The following is a 20,421-nucleotide window of genomic DNA, read 5'->3' on the forward strand; positions in this document are numbered from 1 at the left end:
AGAGCATCAAAAGTAACTTCATGACCTTTAACCCCGTATTATTTGTCCCTGTTTTATTGACATTGGGGGTTGTGGGCAGTGGATTTTTAGGGGGAGATAGCAGGTCAACAATAAATGTCACATAGAAGTGAAAGCTGGGGATATGAAGATTAATTTGATATGCAGCTGTGTGTCAAGTTGTTATAGTCAAAAATCTGTTATCCACTAGAGCAACAATCCTCATCCTTCTTTATTCTTGTGGCATTGCCAGTGAGTATGTTTATTTGTATTTGTATATTTGTTTAGGAGGATTTAACATGTTTTAGGCAGGGTTCATACACTTTTTTAGCAATGGTTTTCCATAACCGTTCAATGAATTTTCTAGACCAAAAAATGAATGCATTTCAGTTGGACCACTGTAGTCGGTTTAATTGCAACTTGAATTCTTCTTAACACATATTTACATGGATTGAAGTAAAAAAAAAATCTTCTGACTGAAATTTTATTTGCGCTCCAGCCAAGTCACGTGCAGTGTTTGAAACATGTTCCAGGTTACTTGACACCTGCTTAAGAAATACTATTGCATAAGAATTTGGAAGGCCTATTTTACACATTCTAAATATTATCCAGCAATATTTCAATGACTTTTCCAAAACCTTACGAAGGATTTTATTTTTCAATAACTTTTCAAGGACCTAGAAATTGCATTTTCAATTTCCATAACTTTTCCAGGTTTTTCATGACCGTACGAACCCTGTTTAAGGTATATTTGACTCATGCAAATGATCAATATTGTCGGTATTATTTGTTTATTTTCAGTTTTACCTTTTCTTCATTAAAATCCTGCCAAGTACTTCAAACAGCCTGATCATTGGAGGAGATTTTTGGTGAAATGAGTTTAGCTTCCTGTTTCATAACTCTGATGAAAACAGTACAAAAACAACATGTTCTTTGAGGAGGACCCCACCAAAACAAAGCCTCTGTTCTGAATGTGTAGCACGTGTTAAATACCTTGATGTATCCTCCAGTGGAGACCAGCAGAGAGTCGTCTGGGGAGAAGTGCAGGTCGGTGACCCAGCCTCCGTGGAGCGAGTCCAAGGCGTCTTTACCGTCCCGGGAACAAATCTTCAGCAGAGAGCCGTCCTCCACGCTCCACAGCTGATGGACAGACAACGGACTTTATAAACAAACAGACATAATGTCAGCAAGACATCTAGAGCTGATATCTAGACATTTCCCATGGTTTTATTGATAATACTTTTGGTTATTATCAAGAAAACCATGTTAAATGTCTAGATATCAGCTCTTAAATTAAACTCTTATGAGTTATTTTTGTTCTTTTCATTATATTTGTCCAAACAGATATTTAAATACTTCAGTTGTACCAGGCATTAGATTAAAGAAAACAATGGTCTAATATTTTTATTTCCATGATTGTAGGTTAAAGAAGGTGTTGCATGTACTTTAGTAGTATGAACATCAATGATTAAATGATTTTTACAATGTCAGAGGTTTTAATTCAATTATGCCTTATTTTATTTCTTTTTTTTTTATTTCTTTATCTAAAAATTTAGTTATTCAGTCAGACAGTGTTTTATTATGAAAGTAATATAATTAAAATGTTATGCAGTTTCAATTTCTTTCTTCAAAATCCAAGCACTTTTCAAGCATTAAAATCCAATCTTTTTTTAGGTTTAGCAGCATGCATATAAATCTGCTTTGGACCCACTATTGAGATGGATTAGCTGTTATCACATGACTGAAGTAAGACATTTCTATCATGTGAAAGCAGCTGGTGGTATATGAAGCTGAAGATTATATTATATTATATTATTATAACCTCTGTGTGTGTTCAGTGAAAGCTCCTGGCATCAGATGTGCTTCATCACGTGATAACACCTGAATGCCATCTGTTTATGAAGGTCAGAACATGTTTTTCTGTTTCTAAAAAGGTCAAGATGAAGCTTCCAGCTCAATAAAAAGAACAACGAGGAGAATCTGTCCATAAGGTAAATAGTGAAACATGGTTTCTGACTCCATCATGTCTATTGCAGCTGTTATGCAACTGTTCACATGCCATGTCCGTTTGACAATGACACATCACACGTACGGCTATATTTAACACTTGGCATGCTTTTGTGCCGAATGACTCACATTTGTTTCCATAGAAACAGGGGTGAGATTTCAGCGTGGTTTATGTAATTGGATCTGATGGATCCGTCCGTTGCTGGATAATGGAGCAGTTCAGCTCCGAGGCCACCAGAGGGCATTAACCCCTTGATGCCTGCAGCCTCTTCCTCTCTACCTTATCATTTTACATTATATAGAAATAAAGAAAAAGAACAAGAAAGAAAAGACACAGATGGAAAAAATATAAATACTTACACTACCGGTCAAAAGTTTTAGAACACCCCAATTTTTCCAGTTTTTTATTGAAATTCAAGCAGTTCAAGTCAAATGAACAGCTTGAAAGGGTCCAAAGGTAAGTGGTGAACTGCCAGAGGTAAATAAAAAAAGGTAAGCTTAACCAAAACTGAAAAATAATGTACATTTCAGAATTATACAAGTAGGCCTTTTTCAGGGAACAAGAAATGGGTTAACAACTTAACTCTATGGAGTCTTGGGCTATTTTGTCCATTTTTTAAGTCTTTTCATGTCTTTGTAAGTCATTTTGTGTCTTTTTTTGGTCATTTTGTGTCTTTTTTTAGTCATTTTGTGTCTTTTTGGTCATTTTGTGTCTTTTTTTAGTCATTTAGTGTCTTTTTTTTGTCATTTAGTGTCTTTTTTTTGTCATTTTGTGTCTTCTTTTGGTCATTTTGTGTCTTTTTTTGGTCATTTTGTGTTTTTTTTTAGTCCTTTAGTCCAACATAAAATGTGATTTTGAATCTTTTTTTTACTTTCAAAACACTATCATGCTCAATAAAGAATTTTAAATGTTGCAAATGTGCATTAATTTCAGAGTAAACTGAGACATTAAACTGCATCATTTTCATCATCATTTTCAATTCTGGAAAAGTTGATGTGTTCTAAAACTTGACCAGTAGTGTAAATATATATATATATATATATATATATATATATATATATATATATATATATATATATATATATACTCTTCTCTCTTTTTTAAAGTATTGCATCACTCAAAAACATGCATTGTAGAAATTTGACAGGCCAAAAATGGGGCAACACCGTACCATAGAGGGTTAATCTCAAAGCCTACTATTGAATTAATTTTCTCCAGTAGGAATATAATAATATAATATAACCGGACAGTCCCAGAAGACATGGATACCTCACAACTTTTCATCTACTTTGTGTGTTTGTGTTTGCAGATTCTAAAGCCTCGGGGATCTAATCTGGCAGCCGGCGGCCTCTCCTTCACCTCCCACTGTCAGACATCTCCTCCCCTTCCTGCTCCCTTCATGCCAACTTCCTCCTGCTCCTCCGTCTGAAAACAAGCCCCGCCTCCTTCCTTTCATCTCCTCCCTGCTCCGTGTGCTGCAGCAATCACCATGTATTAGTAAGCACTTTATCTAAATGAGTGATGAGGTGTAATTATGGGCTGATCTCTGGCATAAATGTTGACTGCTATAATTGCGTTTTGTATGTTGCATGGCAAATTAGATGGTTTCATACAAGCAACATCATATCATTTAGTGTGTGGACACACTCTGAGAGCTTCTTCAGGCAGGAGGCGCAGCAGGAAGTCTCTCCTCCTAATTACCTCCATCAACACCCCTACTCTTCTCATAAGTACCTCCTTCTCCTCAGAACTCTAAAAACTTCACATTTCCATTTAATCCACTACACCTTTTTGCATTAACCCTTTATTTATCGGGTGAAGAACTATATTTGGTAACTTCAGTGGATATCTAACGGGGTCCCCGTGTCTCTCTGTTTGGTCATAGAATCACATGGATTTCAGCAAATAATCAGCAAATCAGTAAAGATCAGTATGATAATAATATAATATTTCGATATTTAATATTTTGAGGAAAAAGTTGCAAATTTTCTAGATTAAAGTGGCGATTCTACAAGAAAAAAAGTCACAGATTTAAGAGGTATAAAGTGGCAAATCTGCGAAAAAAAGTCGCAGATTTACGAGAAAAAAGTAGGGAAAAGCAACTTTTGCGACTTTTTTGAGTGTCGCTATTGTGTCAATGAGTGTCCTATTAAGGGTTAATATTACTCCTGACAAGTTATTTATAGAATTTTAGTTTGTTTGTGATCAATGTTGATGTTTGTCCTATGGTCCCATGGTTTTTTTTGTTGTTGTTGTTGTTAGTCTCGGTTTGTATATGGCTTGGTTGTATGCCACTTAGGTGTTTCACATAACCAAAAAATAAAAATTCAAAGAGCAATTACAAATTGCGTAATTACAAATAATTGCTGTAATAATCATCTATTTATAGAAAATAGCCAGCGAGTCGCTGGATTTGTCTCCAGTCGCTTTCTTGAATAATAGTTGCTAAGGGGTTCTGAAAAGTTGCTAAATTTAGCAACAAAGTTGGGAGCACTGCTTCGCCGGTGGGAGGTTATTATCGAGGTAGATAAGATCGGTTTGACGTAAAAGAATCGGCCGATCGCCGATCCCGCAAAATTAAGGAAATCGGCATCGATCGATCAGTGCACCCCTAATGTAAACACCTGTACGTGGAAAAAAAAGGAATAAAAAGCTGAAAGTTTTGCACACTAACCCGAATCTCTCCGTTGTCGTCTCCGGTGGCGAGGCGCCGGCCGTCCCAGGAGAACCTGCAGCTTCGTACACAGTCCTGGTGGCCGCTCAGCGTCAGGACCAGCTGCCAGGACTCACAGTGCCACAACTAGAGCAGGAAGATGGAGATTAGTTGGAGATGCAGCTCAGCACTGGGTCACATTGTTAATCTGTAATAAACATTGTCTTTAAGGCGCCTATTCAAATGTTCACAGACCCCTATATGCAGAAATATTGTAATAGATCATGATAGAATAGGGGAGATTTGTTGGTACCCTTTGAACCTGTTTTCATTCAGATAACCATTTCTCACTCTTAACACTTTATCAGGCAAAGAACTATATTTGGTAACTTCAGGTAATTCGAGAAAAAAGTTGCAAATTTACTAGATTAAAGTGGCAAATCTGTGCGAAAAAAGTTGCAGATTTACGAGAAAAAAGTGGGAAAAAAGCAACTTTTTTCTCCCAGATCCACCACTTTAACCCTTAATAGGACACTCATTGAAATACTTGCAAATTCCAAATTTCAACCCTAGAGAATATTGGAGGATATTACATACTGCTGGGTTACAGTTGCTTTTTTCCCACTTTTTTCTCGTAAATCTGCAACTTTTTTCGCGCAGATTTGCCACTTTTAATCTAGTAAATTTGCAACTTTTTTCCTCTAAATATTACCTGAAGTTACCAAATATAGTTCTTTGCCTGATAAAGGGTTAAAAAGTTTAAAACGGAGCCTGCAGCTGCCTCTTAATGAGTAATTAAAGCCAAGATCATCTGCAGTCCTGCAGTAAACATATTCACCATGTGTTGCATGTTCAAATAGAAACACTGAATTATGAATGAAAAAAGTTGACAAAAACAAAAACTAAGGACATTTTCACTATAATTTTAGTTAGTTTTGTAACCACGCAATACAGTTTCAGTTAGTTATCGTTTTTTTAAACTCTAGTTTTTATTTTATTTCTGGACGGAGACTGAACTCTCCATGTCCTTCATGTCCTTGGATCATGAAAGCAGCTGTGGTTCGGGATTAGATTCATACTTTTCTGTCCAATATTCAACCACGGATGACGACTTTTGTTCCTGAATGTCCAGCATTAGAAACATTAGAAACAGAAACTCTCTCAGCTCCTGTTTTAGCCGTTGCTGTAGAGCCGCTGCCAGCCAGTTTCACACGGGAATTTGGATTTGGTCGACACTTACTGTAGAGAACAGCCACTGGGTCTGCAGCCAACCTGGCTGCTGTCAATGGATGCTAGTGAGAGAGGATGTGTGTTTTATGGATTTGGCAAAGATGATAATTGAGGTGTGTGTGTGTGTGTGTGTGTGTGTGTGTGTGTGTGTGTGTGTGTTGTCACATAGTCCTTGCTCTCCAGACCGAGTAGCTGAAAACACACACAAACATAAAGTCCCTGGTCTCCGTCTATGTGGAGGTCAAACCCAAAGCCTCAGCCGTTAGCGTCTTTGTTGAGCAGCATAAAAAGATGGAGGTTTGCTGTTCGGTTCATTCTTTTTCCTCCACCTCTTCTCTCTCTCTGTCACCCCCTTTTCTTCTATTCCTTCCCTGTTTCTGCTGACCTTCAGATAGATGAATGGGACTCTGTGTGCAGACGTAGTTAGCCGGCTGCCAAATGAAGTGTCTAATTATGAGCCGTGTTATTTTCTGTGCAGCAGCACAGGATGTGACCGGGGTAAGGAAGGAACACAGAGAGAGAGAGAGAGAGAGAAAGGAAGAGAAAGAAGGGAGGGCTATAAAGAGAACAATGAATGAGAGACAGAAAGTAAAGAAGGGAAATCCAAAAACAAAGTGAGAGAAAGAAAACGGCAGAGAGCTCTCATTAACAGCTTCATCATTCTGCAACAACAATAGCTCCACATTTCACACAGTTATTTGTCCTGAAAAGACCTGTTAATGGGAGATGACTGGAAATAAAACTTATTGTTATTGTGGCCTGTTTTTCCCAGGTAAACACTGTGGTGTTTGTTTTTAGAATGACACTTTATCTACATCAGATCACCCTCTGTCCCATTTAGCTTCCCTGTGTTACACAAACAGTTAGCTTAGTTTTCTTCAAACTGGTTTAGAATAGTATTTTGTATATAGAAGTATAAGTAAGAATTAGTCTCCCTCAGTTCTGTTGCAATGTGATGAGGTCAATTTATCTATTTCATGCAGATTGTTTGGAATAACCAAGTCAAAATGTGTATATTTTTGTGTTTGGTTGTCATTTTTTAACCCTAAGAGACCTGCCGGACCGCAGATGATCTTGGCAAAATAATATCTTGAGAAAAAAGTTTACGAGATTAAAGTGGCAAATCTACGAGAAAAAAATGTGCAGATTTATGAGATTTAAAGTGGTGAATCTGGGAGAAAAAAATTGCTTTTTTCCCACTTTTTTCTCGTAAATCTGTAACTTTTTTCGCACAGATTTGCCACTTTAATCTAGTAAATATGCAACTTTTTTTCTTGTAGATTTGCCACTTTAATCTAGTAAATTGGCAACTTTTTTCTCTAAATATTACCTGAAGTAAATACATACATAAATAATATTTTGAGAAAAAAATTGACGAGATTAAAAAGTGGCAAATCTACGAGAAAAAAAAGTGCAGATTTAAGAGATTTAAAGTGGTGAATCTGGGAGAAAAAAGTTGCTTTATTCCTATATAACCCTGAACCACAGCTGTTTTCATGATCCAAGGAAATGAAGGACATGGAGTTCAGTCTCCATCCAGTTCAGCATGTATGGAGTTACTTTTCTGTGATGATGAGTAGGGAAAGCAGTGATTTAAGAGCTGCTTGGGGAAAGGTTAAAAAAACACGACTCCAGCCCACTGAGTGAGTCAAAGTCAGGCCAAAGTCAAGCGCAGCAGTGCTGGTAACCTGGCAAAACCTGCATCCAGACATGGAGGTGGGTCTGTTGCAGGGCGGCCAGGCTGGCGGGTCGGCAGGTCCGTGAGCGGCAGTCAGACTAAATGATCACCGAACGAGCGTGGGCGTCGGAGGACGGGCCGACCCGCGGCCATCTGCTGCACGCTCATCTCTACGGTCTCTGGCTGCAGAAACAGCCTCAGATATCACCGGCAGCAACACGTCTGTGTGCATGAGCTGTAAGTAATGTCTTCAGATGGAGGACGGCAGGGAGACGGTGATGTGTAATAGGTCACGTTGTTACTGGCAGCACAAACAGATATGTCTCATCCCGTGAGTGTGTGTGTGTGTGTGTGTGTGTGTGTAAGTGTTGAACCTTAGCGGTCTTGTCAGCAGAGGTGGTGGCGAAGAGGCTCCCGTCTGGCGAGACGTGGCAGGACAGGATGGCTCCCCGATGAGCCTCCACGTCCTGCAGCTTCTCCCCACTTCCTGTGTCCCACATCTGAACAGTGAACAGGAGAGAGAGGGGGGTTCATTCAATTCAATTCAATTGGCTTTATTGGCATGACGTAACAATGTATATATTGCCAAAGCAAGCATCAGAAAGAAAGATAACAAGAAAAGGAAAGCAATATTTACAATAAATTATTATAATTCTATTATTATTATTATTATTCTATATGGGATTTCAGGCTTAAATTAACCTCCTGAGAACCTGCGTCCTCATATGTGGACATTACATTTTAGGTTTGCTGGACCTTTATACTTCATTCTGCTAGAAAATACATCAATACGTGAAAAAATCAGATGGCAGCATCTTGGTAAAGTCAATCAACAGCTTATGCCCAGAAAAAAGTGGACCAGGTACCAAACCTGATCAGATTTTATGGCTAAAACTTGTTTATTTGTGCTTAATAATGTTTACATACAAATTTGACTATTTTTAGCAATAGCAACAAGCTGCGACTGCTAATAAGGAAGTTCTCATTTGACAACGAATAGATTTTGCTATCGTTCTTTCAAAGAGAGGCTGTAAATGTATGGAAATAAACAGATTTACACACTGGTGAATTAATTGTGTTCTACAGTAAAGTAACTCTTAGTTTTTAATAATACTTTGTTTTTAATAATGCTTAGTTTTTGTACTTATCATGTCCTACTAATCCTAAATATCTAGGAGAAACTAACAATACTAACCAAACTAAAGCTTGGGTCTCAGGAGGTTAACTGTATTGTGTGTGTGTGTGTGTGTGTGTGTGTGTGTGTGTGTGTGTGTGTGTGAGAGCTTCACCTTGACGGTGCCATCAAAGGACCAGGATAGAAGTCTGTTGTCGGCTGGTGAGGTGGAGAGCAGGGAGAAGGATCGGACCTGTTCCTTGTGACCCTGCAGAACTTTACACTCCCCAGACTGCCACCTCCACACCTGCAGGGGGCGACAGAGGGACATACACGGGCAAGACTTCTTTTAGCCACTGATGCTTATCTACAGACTTTGACGCATGTTTTAGATTTGTTCTGATAAGGTGAAACCCGGCGGCAACCTCCGTGTCTGAGCATGGAGGCCAACCAGGAAGTGTCTTAAGCCTGCAATCCACCGAAAATTCCAGCAGGGGGTGCTAAGTTTGGCTGCAAAAAAAATCTGCCCATTCATCATGAGTGATTTAAGTTGGTAAAACTTGGAAATGCTAGCGACTAACGGATGCTAGCGGCTAACGGATGCTAGCGGCGCTGCTTGCTACAGCTACAAGAGTAGCCATTAGCGTATCAATGCTAACTCAAAATTGTGGTCACAACATTAGCTGACATATAGTTGAGCAAAAACAAAACTTAAAATATTTAGTTAAATTGTTTGTTCCCTTGAAATTTTGAGTTCACCCATCTTTTCTTTTTTTGCAGTGTAACGATGCCTGTGATGACGAGGTTTAGACTACGCTAGCAGTACTGCATGCTGCAATAAAACTAATAACTTTTAGTGAATTTAGGAGGAATCTATAGCCATAAATCAGGCATGTCCAAACTATTCCACAAAGGGCCGTGTGGCTGCAGGTTTTCGTTCCAACCAAGCAGCAGCACACCAGACTTGACTCAGTTAAGCAACTGATCTCAGTCTTCAGACAGTTGATTGGTCAAACTGTGTGCTTTTGCTTGGTTGAAACGAAAACCTGCAGCCACACGGCCCTTTGTGGAACAGTTTGGACATGCCTGCCATAAATGGATCAAACTGAGAATTCAGAATTTTTTGTTTTGGATGTTTTCTTTCCACTATTCTGAAAGAAGACATGTTATGTGAGAAAAATAACCAAAAACCTCGAAAATTGACCACTAAATTTAAAAAAAACAGTTTTTTCATGTGGTGTTTTTTAGTGTCTGGCCTTAATGTTTCCCATCTTGCTGATCTCATCTCTGGTTCAGTGTGCTCCGTGTTTACTAATGCATCAGTGGAGTTAAACTCTGGACCTGCACATCTGTCTGCAGAGAGGCTTGTTTTATGACAGGCAGGTAAACGAGCAGAAAACAGAAGTTAAACTGAGCTCAGAGACGGGGCAGAACCATCAATCACATCTATCTGTATGCAATGTTTTAACGTTTTCTCCCTCTGAATAAAATCTGTCATTGGCCCAAAGGTAAGACTCCATCAGCAGCTAACATCAGTGTTATTACGTCTCTTTACATTCCCCCTGCGTCTGCATTAACATCTAAATACACCTTTACGTTTTCCAAGCCAGCACATGTCAAACAGCAGGAATCTGAATCGCTTCTGAATAAACGGCGGACGGTCCGAGAATAGTGATGGCGTCGGCAGCAGCCGCATGAATACGGAACAAGGTGCTGCGTTTTTTTTTGAGGGGGGGAGGGGGGGGAGGAAGTGCTGCAGTGGACGGGTCTGTCAGCAAAAAGAAAAGATGAAGAAGAAGGAGGAGGAGGAGGAGGAGGAGATGAGAAGGGAGGAGAGGAAAGGGGAAATGAGCAACAGAGCATGAACGCTGGGGGTTGACAGAGCGTAACGGCCTGAAATACACACACACACACACACACACACACACACACATTCTTGTACCTTGTATCTTTGTGAGGACCCTTATTGTAATCGTGAATTCCCTTGCAAGGTTATAATAGTTTGGGATTTATCATTAGTTTTAGTTTCATTTTGTTGGTTAAAAACATGTTCCGGTCCTCACTATGTAGGAAGTACAACACCACACACACACACACACACACACACACACACACACACACACACACACACTTGTACTTCTATCTTTGTGAGGACCCTTATTGTAATCGTGAATTCCCTTGCAAGGTTATAATAGTTTTGGATTTTTCATTAGTTTTAGTTTCATTTTGTTGTGAATTTTTGTTTTTAAATTCAGTAAGTTTTTTTTATGGGAATATTTTTTATTGGGTTTTATAATACATACAGCACAAGAACATCCATGAACTCAAACACATCCAGAAACTCAAATGTATTGTGCGCACACCATAAAATCAATAAGAAATAATAATAATAAAAATAAACATGATTAGAATGTCCCAAATATATTAGCGTTAATGACAATAAGAAAAATAAACAGACATTCTGACACAAAGAAAAGCAATTATGGTAAAACTTCACAAATGATGCAAATCAGCTATACAAAACCGACAGGTGAACAGAGAAGTAAAAACAAAAAAACAAATTCAGTTAGTTTTAATTAGTTTTTAGAGTGAGTTTGCTAGTTTTAGTTTTGTATTTATTTTTTTCAAATGCTTTAGTTTTAGAGTTTTAGTTTTTTGTAATGGGGTATTTGTTGGGTGGGAGATTAAAAGAGGCCACAGTAAATTTTGCCTTTATTTCCTTTGTCTGATCCATCTTCATTATGTATGAAAAAAGTTGACAAAGACGAAAACGAAGGACATTTTCACTATAATTTTAGTTAGTTTTGTAACCACACAATACAGTTTCAGTTAATTATCATTATCATGTAACCTTTAACCCTTAAAACAAAGTCTGAAATCTAAAAAAAAAAGCCTTTAAAGAAGTGAGGACCGGCCGAAATGTCCTCACTTTGCAAAAATGTCCTCACTCTGTTGGTTAAAAACGTGTCCTGGTCCTCACTATGTGGGAAGAACAAGAACACACACACACACACACACACACACACACAGTCAACAGAAGAGCGGGAGGGAGATAAAGAGCTATCGAGAGCGGCGTAGCCGAAGGCAAAGAGAGGGAGGAAGGAAGAAGAGGAGACAAAAGAGGGGGATGAAGAATGGAGAGGTGAAGGAGCAGACAGAGGAGCTGGTGGGGGGACAGTGAACGCACCACGGAGACCTGAGGATGAGTAATTCAGCAGAGTAGGCAGTTTTACTCAAGGTGAGGAATGGGGAGAAGAAGAATCGATAGCAGAGAAGAAAAATGGAAGCCGGTTGGGGGAGGAGGTGAAAGATCACGCCATGAATTAGGCAAGAAAATATGGTGAGAGCACCAAGGAAAAACGACAAAATATTTTATGGGAAGTGCCTTTCGTTTAGACGGTGACGGCGTTTTTGGGGCTTAAAGACGCAAAAACCTGAAACCACCCTCCAAAGTGTAAAAGTTGAATCCTCTCCTCCGTATCGTGTCGTCTATACCAGTAGTTCTCAACCTTTTTGAGTCGCGACCCCATATTTAACATGCATGTTGTCCGCGACCCCCACTCACTGAACACAATCTCACAGATCACCCAAAAAAGAAACAAAATGACCAAAAAAGACACAAAATGACCAAAAAAAGACACAAAATGACCAAAAAAGGCACAAATTGACCACAAAATAATAACAAAAAGACACAAAATGACCCAAAAGAGATACAAAACGACAAAAAAAGACACAAAATGACAAAAAAAAGACACAAAATGACAAAAAAAAGACACAAAATGACAAAAAAAGACACACAAAATGACCAAAAAGACTAAAACACATGAACACTTTAACACAGTGGAGACAGAGCTGACTTCCAAAATGATTTGGAGACCCCCAGAAACCATCTCGCGACCCCAATTGGGGTCCCGACCCCAAGGTTGAGAATAGCTGGTCTACACTGACAAGACACAAAACTCTGATCTGATCTGCTCACGTCACGTATGTGTTTACGTCACATACATGCTCCAGGACAGGAAATAAAGAAACGTGGGATTATTTCCATGGTGGGACCTTCAAGCTGCTCTGGCAGCTCTAATAAACTTACAGGAGTCTTTCCACCAAATGTCCAGGATATGTACAGATAGTATTAGTGAACAGAGAAGGATCTGGAATTACCTCCATCACATTCTGGATGCAGCGATTGGTGGGAGGAGCCAGACGGCTGTGAACGAGACCTGGGAGATCTAGTGATGGAGGAGAACTTTGTGGAAGGAGTAGCTGATGAAAATGTGTGGCGTGAAAACTTCTGCATGCCCAAAGATGCTCTTATGGCTTTAAGTGATGCCGCCTGGCTGCATACAATCACATTTCACACACTTTAGTGTCACCGTATGCAGCAGATTTCCTCCTGAAAACGCTCGTCTAAACGAGGAATAAAAAGTGAAGACGAGACGCCACTTTTGCGTCTTCTGTTCAGACCGTCCTCGTGTAAACGCAGCCTGAGATAGATAAAGAAATAGAGAAGAAAGAGATAAAGTCCAGCCTACCCTGATGGTGGCGTCCTCTGAGGACGTGATGAGTGTCTGGCCGTCCTGGCTGAACCTGCAGTGCAGCACCGTCTTGGTGTGTCCCAGCAGCGTGGCCAGCAGCTTCCCAGAGGGGACCTCCAACACCTGGAGGAGGAAACAAACATGAGCTCCACCACAATACAAATAAACAGCAACAAGAAGAACAGTTAGCAGCACCGCTAGAAGCTCTGTGAGGCTTTAATGGCCACCGTGGGGCAGTCAGCATTCTGAGAAAATGTTTGACATGTTCACCATCTTCTTTGCCTGATATCAGAATAAACTGACAACTTATTACTCTCCGTTTCCATCTTCAGTCTGACATTGACTCCACTCCTGATTCCCTTTTCACTAACTAATCACTTGAGACTGATATATCTGCCTAAATCTACTTTCGCTTTAAGTCAAAACCAGGCGGCAATCTCCGTGTCTGAGCATGGAGGCCAACCAGGAAGTGCCTTAAGCCTGCAATCCACCGAAAATTCCAGCAGGGGGCGCTAAATTTGGCTGCAAAAAAAATCTGCCCATTCATTTCAGTGCAAAATTTGAAAACTTCTCACTTGATTTATTACCTCAGAAAATGTTTTCAGGACACCACTATGGTCTCAATCACTAGTAAAAAATCATCTTCAAGACAATTTGATGTCAATAGTTCTAATAATGGCCCCATTTAGAAGAAAATAGAAGATAAAGAATCGTATGATTTGGTAGCGGGGCTACCGTATCCACGGCAACGAGTCAATAAAGTTATATATAACGTTGTATAGATAGAAAAGAGGACGTTTATTTGCTAACATCCCAGTTAATGCTCCTCAACCTGACTGAGAGAAGCTGCTGCTAATTCATGTTAGCATTAACTGGAGCATTAACTGGGATGTTAGTGAAAATACAGTGAAAGGGTCAAAGTTATGAGACCAAACCGCTAAACGTCCTCTTTTCTATCTATATAACGTTATATATAACTTTATTGACACGTTGCCGTGGATACGCATTGTTCTGCTTCTCTCCTGGTGATGGCTCGCCTTGTTAGTGACCTGTCAATCAAAGGTAGCCCCGCCCCAAATCATACGATTCTTTATCTTCTATTTTCTTCTAAATGGGGCCATTATTAGAAGGGTTAAGAACAGTCCTTTTACTCTAGGAAAAGTCAGGGGGCCACCAGTCGAGTCAGTGGGGTTTTATCAAAATTTCACAGCAATCCATCCGTTAGTTGTTGAGATATTTCAGTCTGGACCAAAGTGGTGTCACACAAGGTTCAAACCCGGTGTGGAGAACATCTGTGTAAGCCTCAAATGATAGCTATATCTGCCAAGATATCCTCCGAGAGGGAAAGTGCCCCAGTAAGTTCACTAAAAACCCTGACATAAAGTCACATTCTGGAGGGCGTAATTGAGAGAGAGGGAGGTGAAGTGCTGCTACTGGCACGATGGCGATAAGAACATCAAAAAAGAAAGTAGAGTGAAAAAAGAAAAGTGAGCTTTTAGCACGCCCATTCAGTCTGGTCAAGACTGAAGAGGGCTGCCGGGAGTCTGACAGCCCTGCAGACAGAACGGGGAGAACAAAACAGCTTTGATGCTCAAAAGAAGGAAAAAAATACATCATGTGTTCTCACTGGGGATAGCTGCTTCTGCATAAAAACTGCCATTATAAGCTCCTGAGATGGGGATCTTTCACAGAAGATTTAAAGCTGGTTTTAAGAGGGATACAACATTTTTTGAATGCCCTCTAAAGGTCAGCTGGGTAGCTGATAATATGTAACACTGTGGCCCAGAGGCTCCAAGAAGACATTAACCCTTTATCAGGCAAAGAACTATATTTGGTAACTTCAGTGGATATCAAAATGGGGTCGAGAAGAAATTTGCAAATTTACTAGATTAAAGTGGCAAATCTACAAGAAAAAAGTTGCAGATTTAAGAGATTTAAAGTGGTCAATCTGCGAGAAAAAAGTTGCTTTTTCCCACTTTTTTCTCGTAAATCTGCGACTTTTTTCGCACAGATTTGCCACTTTAAATCTCGTAAATCTGCGACTTTTTTCGCACAGATTTGCCACTTTAAATCTCATAAATCTGCTACTTTTTTCTTGTAGATTTGCCACGTTAAATCTCGTAAATCTGCGACTTTTTTCTCGCAGATTTGCCACTTTAAATCTCTTAAATCTGCGACTTTTTTTCTTGTAGATTTGCCACGTTAAATCTCTTAAATCTGCGACTTTTTTTCTTGTAGATTTGCCACTTTAAATCTCTTAAATCTGCTACTTTTTTCGCACAGATTTGCCACTTTAAATCTCTTAAATCTGTGACTTCTTTTTTGTAGATTTGCCACTTTAAATCTCATAAATCTGCGACTTTTTTCCTTGTAGATTTGCCACTTTAAATCTCGTAAATCTGCGACTTTTTTCGCGCAGATTTGCCACTTTAAATCTCGTAAATCTGCGACTTTTTTTCGCACATATTTGCCACTTTAAATCTCTTAAATCTGCAAATTTTTTCTTGTAGATTTGCCACTTTAAAGCTCTTAAATCTGCGACTTTTTTTCTTGTAGATTTGACACTTTAAATCTCGTAAATCTTCAACTTTTTTTCTTGTAGATTTGCCACTTTGAATCTCGTAAATCTGCGACTTTTTTCCATGCAGATTTGCCACTTTAAATCTCGTAAATCTGCGACTTTTTTTCTTGTAGATTTGCCACTTTAAATCTCGTAAATCTGCGACTTTTTTCGCACAGATTTGCCTTTCTTGTAGATTTGCCATTTTAATCCAGTAAATTTGCAACTTTTTTCTCGAAATATTTTTATTTTGGATATCCGCCGAAGTTACCAAATACTTTTTTACTTATATTTTTAGTAAGTTTTGAATGCAGGACTTTTACTTGTAGTGGAGTAATTTCACAGTACTTTTACTTAAGTAAGGGATCAGAATACTTCCTCCATCACTGATTGCATTTAAATCCCAGCTGAGCCTGAACACAACACAGAACCAGTCACTTACAACAATAAAGTATTACATCAGGACAAATATCAGGAATTGGTTGTAGGAGGAGAATCATATTAACACAATCCAAAGATCATTCTTATCCGTTTTTGGCTTTCTGGTCACATCCTGATTGGTTTATTTCACCACTATAATAAATGTATTCTACTTAATTCTCAATGACAAAGCAGGGTAATTACGGTATTATGAGGTGAAACATGGGTATAGATTACAACTGCAATTATAAAGTCTTTTGCAGCACTTATCAAAGCTTTCCAATTTTCTAATTAACCTTCAGTTAGATCAATTCAGTGATATAAAAATACTCAATTTTAGCCCGGCTAAGGCAACTTGGGAAACTTCACAGCAATAAATTACTGAAAGACATAAGAAAAATCATTCAACTTGATTTAGAAAACAGGGAATAAAGCTGAAATTGAGTCGAGCAGTGCACCTGAAAGTATTACACAGAGACCCACTGCGCTTGGGAATTTTACCAGCCACTAAAATATTTAGATCTCAGAGGAGAGGGTTGAAATGTCTGAGCAGAACAAGCCTCAGGGCTCGGCGGCCATGTTTGTCAAGCTGCACGTAGTGAGACGGAGGTTTCAAACGCTTGGTGAGCTTTACACACACGGCTCAAGGTTTTTCTTGGATGGTGCAGTCAGTTAAAATGCCTCAAGGTGTTTGGTAAAGAAATAAACAAATATAAAAGCAGGCTAATGTAAAGAGGAAAGATTGGGAGCAGTTGTTTTAAATACCACTACCAGGGGAGTAAACAAGACGCTGGAGAAAAACTGATACAAGTGGTTAACCCTTTATCAGGCAAAGGACTATGTTTGGTAACTTCAGGTAATATTTAGAGAAAAAAGTTGCCAATTTACTAGATTAAAGTGGCAAATCTACAAGAAAAATAGTCACAGATTTAAGAGATTTAAAGTGGCAAATCTGTGCGAAAAAAGTCGCAGATTTACGAGAAAAAGGTGGGAAAAAAGCAACTTTTTTTCCCAGATTCACCACTTTAAATCTCATAAATCTACGCATTTTTTTTCTCGTAAATTTGCCGCTTTAATCTCGTTAACTTTTTTCTAAAAATATTATTTACATATGTTTTTTTTTTTACACATTCTGGCAGTATTTAATATCCTCCAATATTCTCTAGGGTTGAAATTTGGAATTTGCAAGTATTTCAATGAGTGTCCTATTAAGGGTTAAAGTGGTGAATCTGGGAGAAAAAGTTGCTTTTTTTCCACTTTTTTCTCGTAAATCTGCGACTTTTTTCGTGCAGATTTGCCACTTTAATCTCGTAAACGTGCAACTTTTTTCTCTAAAATATTACCTGAAGTTACCAAATATAGTTCTTTGCCTGATAAACTGATGAGATAATAATAAACAGTAAGAGCCTCTAGTCCTATAGTCATGAGGAGTGAATAAAAAACACACATACAAGGTAATTACTATACATGTGTGTGTTATTCTGACGTCACTCTTTCCCTACCATACCTCCACGCTGCCTGTGTAAAGCCCTACAGCCAGCATCAACCCCCTGAAGGAGGCCAACAGTCCTCGGATCCTGCAGCCGACCCTCCTCAGTACCTGACTAGCTGTCAGCCCTGCAGCCTGCCACACACACACACACACACACACAGTTCTCAATCATAAGAAACACACTGGAACTTTCTTCTACGGCACAGTGACTGACACCGGAGTTGTTTGAATTATTACTTATTTTTCCTGCAGTAAACTGGTTGTAAATAACTCCAGATGAGAGGAAAGACTTCCACTGCAGTGCTCCTGCAGCTGACACCAGGGCTCCCTCTGGTGGCAGCTCAGGGGACTGCAACAGGATTTAAACACCCTGTTTAAATCTGCTGCATCAAGTTGAAAGTGTAAAATGTGCAGCTCTCATGTAAAAAATAAATAGTAGACATTAAAAGCCCAAGTTGTGATAAAATAAATACATTAACTTGGTGTATGGTCCAGGAGTGGGATACATTCATTACAAGATTTATATGTAGACAATAACTTTGCATCTTTTGAACAACTGGTAGATAGATTTAATATCCCTAGATCCCACTTCTTTAGATATTTATTCACATTCCAGCTGCTTCCCCTTATATCCCCGTGCATCTTTGTTAGACTCCATCTTCAAGCTGAGGAAAACCTTCAAAAGCAGATTATAGGTAAGATATATGGCCTTCTCAATCTATTTAATTTGTCAACTTTAGATTATCTCAAACACAAATGGGAGGAGGATCTAAATGAGCAGATCCCAGATGCAATATGGCAGAAAGTGATCAGGAGGATTCACACATCATCTATTTGTCAAAGGCATACAGTCGTACAATTCAAGATAGTGCACCGGCTTCACTGGTCAAAGGTTAGGCTGTCCAAAATTAGACCAGAGTTAAACCCTACCTGCGATAGATGCAAGCAAGCTCCTGCAACTCTACGACACACATTTTGGACATGTCCAAAATTACACCATTTCTGGCGGTCAATTTTGGAAAGACCCTCCTCCTCCTTCATACTCCCATTGGATTAGAGATACTAAGCAACATCTGAAGCTAGAAACAATAAGATTCTCTCTCCAAGGGCCTGTTTTGAAATTCTATGCAACCTGGCAGCCTTTCTTGGATTTTGTGGACCAAATGGAAGCAGAAAATGTCACCCTGTAATACATGTTAACCTCTTACTTGTAGTCTCACATTTGTTCTTTCTGTCTCCATTATTTTTGTTTACGTGACTCACCCTATCAACAAGTCCATGAAATGACTGTCTTTGATTTAGGGGTACAGGTCTGGTGGATGGGGGGTGGCAACTAGGGATTACTTACTGTTTCTATTAGATTTGTATTTTGTATGATGTGAAAATCTCAAATAAAAAGATCTTGTTCAAAAAAAAAAATACATTAACTTGTGAATTCACACTTGTAATTTTCTGCCAGCATGATATTTATCATATTATTAAGAGAAGTGGTGTGTTTGTCCTATAGTAGCGTCCCATACGCAACCTTTATGGGAGCATGCAGCCTGGAGAAGGAAGCCTGAGCTAACAGAGAAAGTTGAAAGCTGTTTTGTGATTTGTGGTTTCAGGCTCACGTTAAGACATTAAGTTCTGTTGAACTTGCTCTGTGGTACAGCCCTCAGGTAGGAGAAAAATAAGTGTTTTTGGTTTTGGGGTCCCTTTAAACATAAAACATAATCATGTTTTCTTCAGTTTTCTCAAAATGTAAATGTTGTAGAAAAAAATTAAACTTATTCCCAATAATAATAATAATAATAATCCATTTTATTTATAAGCGCCTTTCAGAACACCCAAGGTCACTTTACAAAAAAGCATAAAATAATAAAAAATAAATAAATAAATAAATATAATAAAATAAAATAAAGTCTGTCTGTGGTTTGCAGTTTGTTCAAAATCAGAGTGATGCAAAGCACAACTTCTGAGGAAACTCGTGAAAGAGAAATTATTCGACACAGAAAATTTTTTTTCACTTTCTGTGTTATTTGTGTGCATCGACTTCGAATATCTCATCATCCTTTATATTAGCCAAGCCTCCTCACTGTCCATTATTAAAAGTCATCTTAAAACCTATTTTTATTCCTTGGCTTTTAACCATGCATGAGACTTTTAGTGTTTTATGGTTTGCTTTTATTTATTGTTTTTTAAATTGTCTTTTAAAAAGCAATGAATCTATTTATTTTAGTGTTTATTTCCTGTTTTATTTATTTTATTGTCTCTTGTTCTGTTTGTTTATGTACAGCACTTTGTGGTTGTTTTAAAGTGCTTTACAAATAAAGTTGAGTTGAGAATCCTTTAGTGCTCTTTTTCATTATTATTTTAGTTCTAATAACTCAGATTACTGCATCATCTGTTCTTCTTTAAGGCCGTGTGCCCACTAATCCTTCTCATCTCTTTGGGGCCGGCAGGAGAGCTGTAATTAAAATCATTAACCCTGTATTCATTAACACTGCAGGACCTTTTAATTAATTAGAGCTGCTCTCTGCTGTAGGACGCTGGCCTGGCCGCAGCATGCCGTACTCAGGGGACCGTGTGGATATGAGTTTGGGTTTTTAATATAGGACGTGAACTTCCAGAGGTGTCCTCTGCAGTTGCAATATGTGCATAACGTGCAACAAACACATGCACTCACACACAAAAACACACACCTGCCACAAAGCGGACTAGGACCTCATTCTGTGCCTGCAAACAACAATTT

The 20,421-nt window shown here is 38.8% G+C and overlaps 1 protein-coding gene across 1 annotated transcript in view; it reads right to left on the reverse strand.

Annotated features, from left to right (window-relative positions):
• The window catches only part of apaf1 (apoptotic peptidase activating factor 1), an 83,254-nt gene that overhangs the window by 31,911 nt on the left and 30,922 nt on the right, over positions 1–20,421 (reverse strand). The window contains exons 22-26 of the mRNA XM_059326408.1: positions 13,213–13,338; positions 8,856–8,987; positions 7,941–8,066; positions 4,680–4,805; positions 991–1,137 (exon numbers count right to left, since the gene is read on the reverse strand). Of these exons, the coding sequence (XP_059182391.1) occupies positions 991–1,137; positions 4,680–4,805; positions 7,941–8,066; positions 8,856–8,987; positions 13,213–13,338 (657 nt within the window). The remainder of the gene's footprint in view (positions 1–990; positions 1,138–4,679; positions 4,806–7,940; positions 8,067–8,855; positions 8,988–13,212; positions 13,339–20,421) is intronic.

Source organism: Centropristis striata, chromosome 22 (genome assembly GCF_030273125.1).
Source record: "Centropristis striata isolate RG_2023a ecotype Rhode Island chromosome 22, C.striata_1.0, whole genome shotgun sequence".
Classification (NCBI taxonomy): Eukaryota; Metazoa; Chordata; class Actinopteri; order Perciformes; family Serranidae; genus Centropristis; species Centropristis striata.